Source organism: Taeniopygia guttata, chromosome 27 (genome assembly GCF_048771995.1).
Source record: "Taeniopygia guttata chromosome 27, bTaeGut7.mat, whole genome shotgun sequence".
NCBI lineage: Eukaryota > Metazoa > Chordata > Aves > Passeriformes > Estrildidae > Taeniopygia > Taeniopygia guttata.
Genome location: NC_133052.1, coordinates 2,514,377 through 2,526,107, shown reverse-complemented (window position 1 = coordinate 2,526,107; position 11,731 = coordinate 2,514,377). Strand labels below are relative to the sequence as shown.

The 11,731-nt window shown below is 58.9% G+C and overlaps 2 protein-coding genes across 6 annotated transcripts in view; one reads left to right on the top strand and one right to left on the bottom strand.

The window, feature by feature from the left end:
• Nucleotides 1–14: 14 nt before the first annotated feature.
• NKIRAS2 (NFKB inhibitor interacting Ras like 2) lies at nt 15–2,181 on the top strand. 2 transcript variants are annotated; one of them, XM_030256258.4, is made up of 4 exons: nt 15–232; nt 417–492; nt 596–658; nt 1,010–2,181. In XM_030256258.4, the coding sequence occupies exons 1-4, from the start codon at nt 139–141 to the stop codon at nt 1,104–1,106; spliced, it is 330 nt and encodes a 109-aa protein (XP_030112118.1). In that variant the 5' UTR covers nt 15–138; the 3' UTR covers nt 1,107–2,181. The 2 variants fall into 2 exon arrangements, with proteins under 2 accessions (XP_030112118.1, XP_002197603.2); XM_002197567.6 differs by having other exon boundaries at nt 50–232; nt 417–658.
• The window catches only part of ZNF385C (zinc finger protein 385C), a 59,270-nt gene continuing 49,654 nt past the window's right edge, over nt 2,116–11,731 (bottom strand). For 3 of the 4 annotated variants that reach the window (XM_030256249.4, XM_041721562.2, XM_072919042.1), the window contains 6 exons: nt 9,960–10,070; nt 8,119–8,290; nt 7,357–7,686; nt 5,749–5,936; nt 5,483–5,596; nt 2,116–5,186 (listed from right to left, as the gene is read on the bottom strand). In XM_030256249.4, the coding sequence (XP_030112109.4) occupies nt 4,962–5,186; nt 5,483–5,596; nt 5,749–5,936; nt 7,357–7,686; nt 8,119–8,290; nt 9,960–10,070 (1,140 nt within the window). In that variant the 3' untranslated portion in view covers nt 2,116–4,961. The remainder of the gene's footprint in view (nt 5,187–5,482; nt 5,597–5,748; nt 5,937–7,356; nt 7,687–8,118; nt 8,291–9,959; nt 10,071–11,731) is intronic. The other variant, XM_041721561.2, reaches the window with a different exon arrangement.

Genomic DNA, 11,731 nt, shown 5'->3' with positions numbered 1-11,731 from the left:
GGGTTGTATAACCACGCCCCTCCCGCCTCAAGGCGGGGCGGCGCTGGGCGTGGCGGTCCGCCCGCCCACACGGGGGCGCTGCGGTGCCGCCGCGTCCCTCCCGCCGCCGGTGCGGCTCGGCGGCCCCGGTGAGGCGGGATGGGCAAGAGCTGCAAGGTGGTGGTGTGCGGGCAGGCCTCGGTGGGGAAAACCTCCATCCTGGAGCAGCTGCTCTACGGGAACCATGTGGTCGGTGAGTGCGGGTGCGGCGGGCAGGTCGGGGCTGGGCAGGGCTGTCCGCGCCGAGCACCGGCCGTGCGTGGGGAGCGCACAGCGCGCCCGGCCGGGACCGCTCCGGGGCCGGGACAGCTCCCGGGCCGGGCCGGGCCGGGCCAAGCCCCGGCAGCGCTCCCAGCGCCCGCTGCCCGCCCCGGCAGGCTCGGAGATGATCGAGACCCAGGAGGACATTTACGTGGGCTCCATCGAGACGGACCGCGGCGTGCGGGAGCAGGTGCGCTTCTACGACACGCGGGGGCTGCGGGACGGGCTGGAGCTGCCCAAGCACTGCTTCTCCTGCACCGACGGATACGTGCTGGTCTACAGCACCGACAACAAGGAGTCCTTCAAGCGTGTCGAGCTGCTCAAGAAGGAGATCGACAAGTCCAAGGACAAGAAGGAGGTGAGTGCCCCGGAGGAGGATCTGCTGCCCTGGGGCAGGTTCTCACCTTTGGTTTCTCCAGCCTGTCACAAGGTACTGATGGGTCCCTGATCTGTGAGACTCACAGCTGTCTCCAGGGATGCTCTCTGAGTTTACAGGTGCTCAAAAGCTCCTTCCACTTTGGGGCTGGTTTGGGACACGCAGACCCTAGCAGGAGGGGAAGGGAGCACTGGGATCATTGGATTTCAAAAGGCCTTGACATGGATGGGGAATCAGTGGCAGGGCCAGGCCCACCACTGAGGGTCTCCATGGCAGAGCCAGCCCTGCAGCTGTGTTTGGTCGTCAGGGGCCCTTCTCACCCTTTTGGAACAGGTCACCATTGTGGTTTTGGGCAACAAGTGTGACCTGCAGGAGCAGCGCCGGGTGGACCATGATGCAGCCCAGCACTGGGCCAAGGGCGAGAAGGTGAAGCTGTGGGAGGTGTCCGTGGCTGACCGGCGCACGCTGATCGAGCCCTTCATCTACCTGGCCAGCAAGATGACACAGCCACAGAGCAAGTCTGCCTTTCCCCTGAGCCGCAAGAACAAGGGCAGCGGATCCATGGATGGATGAGCCTGCTTCCCCTTCCCTTCCATTGCCACCTCCTCTTCCTCACCTTCCTGCTTTCCTTGCACCCACCTCCTGCTGAGTCCTGTCTGTGTCACGGAGCCTGTGGGAAGCAGGTGGCAGGAGGAACAATCATCCCAGGGCTAGGGATGGTCCTGGCAGATGAGAGAAGCAGTGGGACAGGAGCCACTCCTCTCCCTGCCCAGCCCCTGCAGCTGTCAGAGGTGCTACAGGAAGGTCAGGATTCACTCAGTGACCCCCTCTGCTCTCAGGTGCAGGCTGGGAGAGTGGAACAGAGGCACAGCACAGGCTGGCTGGAACGTGGGCATCAGCTCTACATCTGGAGGGAACAAGTCCCTCTTTTTCTATTTCCTGATAACATGTGGGCAGAGCCTGTTTGCTGGCCCTGCCTCCAGCCAAGCAGCTCTCCTTGCCCTGCCCCAGCTGGCTCTGTGCTGCTCCCTGGCAGCCTGTCCCTTACCCTGGCAGTGTCCACTGCTCCTTCATGCACTGGAATATCCCGACATGCTGCACCAGGGAATGCCTAGAGCAGGGCAGATGCTGTTCCTGAGGGCAGGGTGCCCAAATCCACCATTCCAGCCCTCTTCCTGAGTGCAGACTCGGCCATGAGCTTGTAGGAGATGGGGTTGTGCTTCACCTGCACACCTAGATCCTTGGAGGAGCTGGGACTGTACTTACCCTGCACACCCCAGATGCTTTGGGCTGTGGCAGCTCTCACTGCCCACCTGTCACAATGCTGCCTCTTCTCAGAACCACCATAAGACAAGGCACAGGTGTCCCAGCCCTACCCAGCAACGCTTGTTCCCTTCAGGTAGTCTGGATGTAGGAAGAGAACTGATGAAAAGCCCCAGTGTGTTTATACTTGTTCTTTTATTTACCGAGTAACACAATAAAGCGATGAGATTCGGTTATCAAAATATTTTCCTTTTTTTTTTCCCCAACAGTTATAGTACATCAAAAAAATATACAATGAACATTACAGGAGGGTACTGGCCAAGTCCCTAGAGTCTGGATATTCCATTTTGGGTTTGTTTTTTTTTTTTTTTTTTCTGGTGTTTTGAATCAAATTTCACATCACTCCAAGGATATTTACAGAGGGGCACACATTACCGAGCGCTATGGACTATCCCTACTCCTAGTACAGCATGTGCTAAGTCAAAGGCAGTAAATGCTTTGGAGAGCAGGAGGGGATTTGGGGGGATGCCATAACGGGGGTTTCTTACGCAGCTCGTTGCAGTATTATTGTTACTAGAAGGAATGGCTTTCACAGGGTTAAAGTGCCAAGAACTGGTGAGGGGCAAGGAGCAGCCGTGGCTCCAGCACAGGAACAACGGAGGGGAACAGGCCCACTGGTGCCAGGCAGCTCTGCAAGCTGGAGCCCAGCTGCTCCAGGCTCCCCAAGCTTCTGAGGGGCTGGGCACAGCACCAGGGGCTCGTGGCACAGGAGGGGACCCGCTGTCCTGCTGCGATGGCTGGACTGGGGGTGACCCCAAGGGCCTGGGAAGGGCACAGTGAGACGGGCAGGGATGGCTGGGGACACCCTGGGCATGGGCTGCTTGGCACTGGGGAACGGGGACAGCGTCCCTCCTGTCCCCTGGGGCCCCACCAGCACAGGCTCCTGTTCCCTGGGATGTGGGGTCCTTACGTGTCCCCTGGGCTGTGGGACCATCTCCCTATCCCTGGGCTCCCTGCTGGGAGCCTTGTTTCCCTCAGCTGCGCTCCAAGCCACATGTCCCACCACTGCTGCAAGACCTTTCCATTGTCTGCATGTACAGCTGCTCAGTCTTCTCCTGGTGCCCTCTCTCCACTCCCTTCCTTCCCTGGGGAAGGGATGCCCTGAGCAGGTGAGTTCATACCCAGAGGTTCCCTCACTCTCCTGTCTCTGTGGCAGGAGTACAGTGGTGGCTCCACAGTTGGTGCTACCCTGCGGGTGTGTGTGTGCTCCTTCCTGCAGCTTTCCTGCCCTTGCCAAGGCTCCAGGCCTGGGAAGCAGATATGTTTCAGGCTCCAGCCCTGGGAAGCAGATATGTTTCAGCCATCTGAGTCGCCCATTGGCCGCTTCCTGTTCACCTCCCCGTGCCAGGACCCATTCGGAGCACGCTGGGCAAAATCCTTGTGAAATCCAGGCGCTGCTTATGGCCAAGACGTCAGATATGTGTGCTTGTGCGTGTGGATTCCCAGGTGCACACACCAACCCGCCCCTTCCCGGGGGCTGGGAGGCAATGGGAGTCACAGCAGAGGTCTGAACCAGGGTCTGACCCCTGGGCCAGGGACGGGACAGAGCTCAGCGTCATGTTGGTTCTTCTGCTGCCACCACTGCTCCGGCTGCAGGGATGCATCAGCACCAAAGGGAATCGCAGGCGGCCAATGCGGCGGGTGAGCTGCCCCCTGGATTGCATAGATCGGGGTGGGGTGTTCCTCCAGCGAAAGGTCCATTTGGGATGCAGCTCTCTCTATGTACAGCAGCGTGCTGGGCACCCAGAGCGCCGCGGTGACAGTCCCAGACAGGCCATGGTCGGGCTGTCTGAGCACAGTGAAATGCAGAGCTATGGCCTGGGGGTCCCTCCAGAGCCTGGCACTCCGCAGGCTATGGGTGCACCTGCCACCTGATTGTCCAGGCTGCTGAAAACACCTTTGATTTCGGGAATCATCAGTAACTTCCTGGAAGCTCCTAACTGGGATGGGATTGGAGGGCTGTGCACGGCAAGTGAGCAGCAGCATTCCCTTTCACTGGAGAACTGAAAGTGCTTTAGGGACATTCACTCAGCCTCACAGCATCTCCCGGGAGGTAGGGGCAGGGCTGTCCCTGCGCTGGGACAGGGACAGGGACATGGACAGGTGCCAAGCACAGGGTCACCTCCTCAGGGAGCCAGCACCAGACAAGCCTGGCGCTCCCGGCCTTGCTGGGCATGAGTAGGGCCCAGCTTGGCCACATGCCCATCGTGTGCTTCTGGGGCCAGGGCAGGGCCCGTGTGCTTTGGAGGGAGGAGGCGCTGGCCCTGGGGTCAGCTATTGCTCTCGGAGTGAGGATACGGTCAGTGTGGCCAGTGCCTGCCACCGCTGGGGCTCTTTGGCTGGTGGGACATAGGAAACTGTGGGGACGGGGATCTGGTGGGTGGCACAGAAACCCCCTGCCAGCACAGGCCGGTGCAGGGCTGGCAAGGGCACAGCCAGCCCAGGCTGAGAGAGAAACTGCCAGCTTCCCACTTGTGCTGGGGTTGTTTCTCCCAGAGAGAGCTGGGCTGAGATTCCCCTCGCAGTTCCCTTCCCACTGGGCTGGCAGGGACCAGAGGGATGCTCCTTGTCCCAGGGGCCAGCCAGCTCCTCTCCTCCCAGTCTGGTAACTGGGAGGGTGATGAAGAAACAGCCAGCAGGCCAAGGACAGGCAGACTTTGGCCATGAGATGGTCCTGCTGATTTGGACACTGTCCTCTTCCGTGCACTGCCTGGGCTCATGTGCTGAGCAGGGGGCCAGCACAGGCTGGGGGAGCAGTGGGGATGCGCGGCGGGGCTGGCCAGGCTCTGTTGGGGCACCTCTCTCCAGTGGGAGCCCTCTCCAAGCAAAGGAGAAGCTGGGGTTGATGTCTAGGACTATGTTTTCCCAGCAGCCAGGAGAGCAGGTACCAGGAGCGCTGCCCCCAGCACGCAGCCCCTGCAGCCCAGCCCGTGGTGCACAGACCCTCGGCGGGCCAGCGGCTCTAGTAGGGTGCGAAGACGATGGGACCCGGCGTGGGGCGGACGTGGGCCGGCGGCGTTCGGAAAAGGGCTGGTCCGAGGATCGGGGCTTGGAACAGGGTGGTGGCAGCTGCTGGTCGCAGGGCGAGGGGTCCAGGCATGGCGCAGACAGCAGCGGCGGTCAGCGGGCTCGGCAGGAAACGGGTTGCCAGGGTTTTGGTGAGGTGCTTCTGCAAAGCCAGCTTGGACTGCAGGGAGGGAGGAGGAGACACCGTGAGATTGCACAAGAGCTGGAGGAATCACAAGTGCTGCCATTGCGAATGCTGCTGCCAAAGCACTCCCAAGTTATCCCCGTGCTGGCCTTCCCAGGAATAGACTCAAAACCCACCACCACAGCTCACCCTCCTGGAGGGGAGAAGCTGAGCTGTGGTGATGGAAACCAAGGTTTAAGAGCAGCAGCTCCTGTAACTCACTGAAAGGATGGCTGATGGTGAGCGAGGCTCTGCGAGCAAGCCGAGCAAGTGCTGTGCAGGGAGACAGGTACCTTGAGAATACTCACTGCGAGGGCAGCATTCTTCTGCAGCTTGTTGTATGGGCTGTACTTGGGCTTGGGTGGCTTCCCTGCCAGCCTGTCTTTGTGCCTCCGGCTGCTCATGTGCTGGGGAGGAAAACAGCTGGATAACTGGGAGCCAGGACAGCCGGCTCAGGTGTGTGGGGACACCCATCACCCTGCGGGGGCCGTCAGGTACCCACACCCTGAGTCCCTGCATGCCCACACCCAGTGCCCAGGCACTCCCAGGGCATTGTCACCTGCTTGAGCTGGGTCTCGGAGTTGACGTAGATCTCGCACACCTGGCAGTGAAATGCCTTATTCTGGATGTTGATGCTGCCCTTGTTCCCGATCCGCTTGGACTTGTGCCCTGCCCGGGAGAGCAGCTTGCCCCGGCCTCGCCGCAGTTGGGTGCCGTGACCTTCCAGCATTGACTTGTGCTTGGCGCCTGGCGAGAGGGGATACTCAGCAAACCCAGCCCAGCCCCGTGCCAGTGCCACAGCAGCAGGAACAGTGACCTCCAACAGCACCAACCTGTGCCCAGCAACACTCCCAGGCAGAGGGGACAGGGAGCTGCCTGAGACCCCAGACTTCTACCATTGCTGCACACCCCATTCCAAACCCTGCCAAACTGCACGTCGCAGGCAGAGCAGAGATGTTCATCTTCCCAAAGACCCCCCCTCCATGGGCCAGCTTTGGAGAAGCTGCTATTTTGAGCGTGCGCTGGAGCCTGTCGCCTGTCCCCGGGCGTTAGCACAGTCTGCGGAGCCGGGCGCGCGTCGCCCGCCGTGCTGCAGCCTCTGAGCCCTGCCCAAGGTCAGAGCAGAGCCAGGAATAGCTCAGCGGGGTCACAGCAGGTGGGCAAGGAGGAACCCAAGACCCCCACACACCTGGGGACAGGGCACTCTGTCCTGTCCCTGCCAGCGCCGGGATGGCGAGCGTGCATGGAGAGCAAGTAATTCAAGCCCCTGCTAATTCATTCTATTTTTTAAGGCGTGAAGCAAGGAGCTGTGTGACAGCCACACAGCAGCGCCAGCCTGCAAACGTTTGTTTGTTTGTTTGTTCTTTTTCCCCAAATCAGCTCCTGAATTTGTAACTGGAGCTGACAAAAGCAAAAGGACACGTCTGCAGCTAAGCCACAGCAGTGTCCTGAGCCAACCCTGCACATGGCAGCTGCTACTGCCCCAGCAGGCAGTGGGGTGGGAGGAATTGGTTCCCAGTATTTGCTGAGCTGGGGGAGAAAAGGACCTTCCATTTAAAGTTTGGGTGCCCAATTTAAACATCCTCTAGAGAAAGGGGCAAGCCAGGAGCTGGAACTGCAGGGCCCACAGACCCCACTGAGGATCTATGTACCACGGCTGCCACCCCCTGCTGCCACCCTAGGGGGCCAAAAGCAGCTTCCACAGCTGCCCACCCCAAAGGGCACCCTGCACAGCCCAGCAGTCATTTTGGGCTATGGGGCTCCACAGCCTGCTGCATTCCCAGGGGTCTACCCCATAGGGCCAACAAGCCCAAACCACCAAGCTGTTTTGGGAAGTATTATTCTGGGTTTGGAGCAAGCCCTGGCTATCAGCTTCAAGTTAAATGGAAAATAAAGTATCTTCAATCACTTGATTAAATGTCCTTATTTGAGACATGAACAGTATGAGTGACCTTGTGAAAATTCACCCTAGAAGCTGCAGCCCAGGTAAAACCCCATGGCTTATCTGTGCAGGTCATTTTAATGAACATTTTTTAATTACAGCAATACTCATTAATGCTCGCTACTTCATTGCAAGGCTGCTTGGTTATGGGGCATAGCTGGGCTTTGCTCAGAGCCCCGATGAAGTGGCATGGAGCCCATCCCCCTGCCCCCATAATGTCCTTACCGGTGTTGTGAGCCTCCAGCTGGGACAGGGAGTTGACGGTCACTTTGCAGGTGGGACAATACAGGTGCTGTTTGCTCTTTTTCCCCTCTTTCTCACTCTCAGGGGCTGAGCTGACGCTGCTGCCTGACTCAGCTGCCTGTGCCTCAGCTGCCTGGGCGGAGGAGGAGGCCACGCTGGTGGCATCAGAGGTGCCCTCTGACAGCTCGGAGGCCGGCGGGGAGCCCAGCGGGGCAACACTGCCTGGCAGCTCCACAGGTGATTCCTCAGTGCTGGGCACCAGCCCCAGGCTGCTGCCCTCACCCTCCGACTCCTGTGGGCTACTGGCATCAGCTGGCAGGAGGAGAAGGAAAGGGGAAAAGAGGAAAAGAGAAAGAAATGGGCAGAAAGAGAAAGTTCTCTGTGCCTGAACAGGTTTTCTGGATTTCAGGGAGCACCCCCGTCTTCCCCAAGAGCATCCCAGACAATGTCTGCACGCATCCATCCCTGCCAAGGGCGGCTCTTCCCCAGGTCTCTCCTATTTCAGCTGTTAACCAGCAGTGCATGGAAGCTGGGCTCAGCTCAAAACACCCGTGATGCCACAGCCCCATCCCTGCACGTGGCAGAGCCCTGGGGATGTGTGGGACTGGGCTGGCTCCCATACCAAACACCTCCCAGAGACACCAAATCACAGGGAAAACACCCCCTGTTCCCCCATGGGCCTGGGCGCTCAGGTGGCACCTCTGCCACCCTCAGCCTCCTCAGCCCCACACCCCCTCCTCGTACCTGTGCTGCCCAGCTCCCCACTGCCCACGGGGCTGGGGGCCAGCTCGGCCGTGCTGTCCTGGCCAGGGGTCCCCGCTGCAGCCCCCAGCACCTTCTGCTTGTTCTTCATGGCCTCGATGGCCTTCAGCCTCCGGGCGTGCTTGTGGCCCTTGTAGTGGGCTTCAGCCTGGTTCTGGGGGCAGAGGGCACGGCCGAGTCACTGCTGTGCCCAGACGGACAGACGGACACGGGGAGGGCAGGGCACGGGCTCAGCGCCAGGCTGTGGCCACTCCGGCACGGTTCTAGTGCAGCCACCCTACCTGGTGGCATCCACCCCCAGGGCAGAGCCACTGCAAAGGGGTGTTGGCAGTGGGGTGTAGCACAGAGGGGTGTTGGCAGTGAGGTGTAGCACAGAGGGGTGTTGGCAGTGGGGTGTAGCACAGAGGGGTGTTGGCAGTGGGGTGTAGCACAGAGGGGTGTTGGGAATGGGGTGTAGCACAGAGGGGTGTTGGGAATGGGGTGTAGCACAGAGGGGTGTTGGGAATGAGGTGTAGCACAGAGGGGTGTAGCACAGAGGGGTGTTGGGAATAAGGTGTAGCACAGAGGGGTGTTGGCAGTGAGGTGTAGCACAGAGCCATTTCCCTCCTCTCCCCAGCCTGCTCTGACACCAACAGATTGAGGCCAAGGTATCACTCTCTAAGACATCACCACATTGCTTGCTTGGCGAGATAAGGACCCCGCTCTGATTAAATGCATCAAGTCACTCCTAAAAGCAGCTTTCAGGCAGAATTTATGACTCCAGAAATGTACAATTGTTGCTGTAAAAATGAAATAAAGAGGTTTTTTGGTGGGGAGGACACATCACCCACTGTATCCTAAGGGGTGTCCAACACATGGTTCACGTCCCCAGCTCCTCTCTCTCAGTAAACGCTGGATAATGAAGTGTGACTCTGATGGATTCATGTCTGCACCAAACTGATAAAAATGGCCACAAAAAAAAAAATCCCCTCAACACTGGTGTCCTCCCAACAGGGACAATGCTGCATTGTCCCCCAAAACAACCCCGGTTTGGCAATTTATGGAGTGGAACCCCAGTATGAATTAGACACTGTACCCCTGAGTAGGACAGATTAATTTGCACAGCATTCCTGGGGGCCAGCTGAGGATTTCTGGGCTCAGGAGGGGGAAGCATCCTACTCCATCCCTTCCCTTCCCTCTCCCTGTGGCTTTCTAAGGGCTGGGAATGGGAGCTGGGGCTGTGGCTGGTACGTGGGAAAGCGAAGGGCGAGTCCAAGCGTGATGCCTCATTAGCAAGGACAATAAACTCCCCCTGGATAACAGGGCTGGAACGGGGCTGGGTGCAGCCAAAGTAGGTCACAGCCTCTATGCTGGAACACCCGTGGGCTGTGAGGGTCTGGGCCAGCCAGGGGGACCTGGAAGGACATGGGCAGAGTGGGAATGGGGGCATGGGGTGCTCGTGGGGGCACTGGGAGCACACTGTGGGACTGACCCTCCTGGCACAGCACCTCTAGCTGGAAGCAGCCTGAAACAGGGAAGCAATGAGCAATGAAAGAAGCAATGCTTTTTCTGAGTTGCTTGACCATGGAGCAGAATCATGAAGCCCAGAACCAGGGGTTTTTGCTGGCAGAGCAGCATCAGCCCCAGGCACTGCAGATCCAGCACGGCCAGGCTGGGATGGCTCCTCTGCAGGCAGGAGCGGCTCCAGCAGTGCACAGCCCCCGTGGGACACCGGGCACCGGCAGCTCCGGTGGGTGAGACTGACCCATTGCTGGGGATGCCCCTGCCAGGGGCTGGCCCTGTGCCCCCTCCTCACTCCCAGCCCCACGTGTGGCCCCACTTACGGCAGAGTTGAAGCGCAGGTGGCAGATGTTGCAGGAGATGAATTGCTTCTTCTTGAGCGGGGCCGGCACACCGAAGGTGTGGCTGATCACCGCCTTCTGCACCGGGTCCATCTGGAAGGGGAAGGGGAGGGAGGGTTGGGTGCTGTGTCATGATGGCTGCCCCAGCGTGGCACCGTGCCCTGGTGACCCCCACGCCTGTCACACTCCCCAGGAGCCACTGCCAGTGCCACAGAGCTCACAGTGGGTGGCTGGAAGGAGCAAGGGGCTGCATCTGCCGAGGAGCCTCGTGGCCATGGAGGCTCCCCTGCACAGGGCAACCTGCTGTGTCAACACTGGCTCCTGTCCTGCTTAAACCATACCTGAACCCATCAAATCCACCAGCTCCCAGTGCTGGCTGTGGTCTGGCAGAAGGGATGAGGCCCCATCTGCACCAATGTGTGCCCAAGTCCTCTCTCTCGCCACACAGATATTTGTGTCACAGGTGGCAAATTACCAGTTTCTGTTTGAACCTCAGTGGCTCCCCTTAACCTCAGCAGGAGCAGAACCCACCAAAATGGGGGGCAGAGGTGGCCAAAACAAGCATCTGGCCATTCATTCTCCATGCGCTCCTCACCAGAGAGTTGGGATGTCCCCATGCAGTGCCAAAGGCATGAGCAGGGCCATGTGTGCCAGACCATAGGACACTGACAGCCCACATGGGTGCAAGGGCAGGAGGGACACCAGCGCTGGCTGCCACAGCCACAGCTCAACTAAGATACAGTGCCCACAAAAGCCCCTCTGGGCTGCCCCACTGCTGCCCAGATGTGCTTTTCACCCGCTCAAACCCAACAATGACAACTCGGTCACCATGCAGGGCACACACAGAACCACTTCAGTGACCTGCCAGGAGCCATGTCTGTCCTCCAGCCCGCCCAGGGCTGTGGTGGGGCCAAGCATGTGGCCAGTGCCAGGCCCCAGCCCTTCTGTCTCGCCTCAGGGCTCGGCCTCATTCCACAGCCCAAGCACCAAACTGCTTCCAAAAGCCATAATTGTTTTTAACAAAATGCATTTATTAAGGAAGAAAACATAAGAATAACCTCTTTGTCTGAGCGTGGCTCCAATCTATAATGCAAGTATTGTTCCCTTCCCTGTGGCACAGGGAGATTATCTTATCTGGGTCCTGCTGTCAGGAGAGCCCGGGGTTTTCAGTGATCGTATTTCTCTGCAAAGCTATTTCACTGCCGAGACAGGTGCATCAGTCTTCGAGGCACATGCCTGGACAACAGCACCATTATCAAGACCCCAAATTCCTTTCCAGGAGTGAGCAGAATGGTAAAAGCAGGTGATTAATGAAGTGCCTGTTTGCTATGAAATTTTACTCACTTATCTGGCATATAAACGAAGAAGCATTTGGGGTTCAGCAGAGACCTGGAGGAAGCTACAGATGGCCAAGATGCTGCTCCATGCATGACAACAGACATTGCAATGTGCTGCTGGCAGCACCCCCATGCTCCTGGGCTGCTGGGCCAGTACTTGTTTTCCAGAGAAACACCCACCTTTCCATTCAGGAAGGAAAAATGTCTTCAACCTTCCCAGCAGTCTCAGCCACCAGGCTCCAGCTGGTTGCTCCCACCAGCTCCCACCAAACAACACTGGCACCCACCGAGCACTGCCAGCTCCCATGGGCTCATCCACACCCTGAGCAGGGTGGTGATCAGAGGAGGATGCAGAGGAAAGGGAGATGCTGGCACAAGGACACAAAGGAGGCCAGGGACAGTCTTGGCTCATGCCAA

Bases quoted from the DNA above. Each gene is read 5' to 3' on its own strand.
- NKIRAS2 (XM_002197567.6), top strand. From the start codon at position 139: ATGGGCAAGAGCTGCAAGGTGGTGGTGTGCGGGCAGGCCTCGGTGGGG. The intron at 233-416 runs GTGAGTGCGGGT...CCGCCCCGGCAG, and splicing joins CTACGGGAACCATGTGGTCG to GCTCGGAGATGATCGAGACC. The intron at 659-1,009 runs GTGAGTGCCCCG...CTTTTGGAACAG, and splicing joins AGTCCAAGGACAAGAAGGAG to GTCACCATTGTGGTTTTGGG.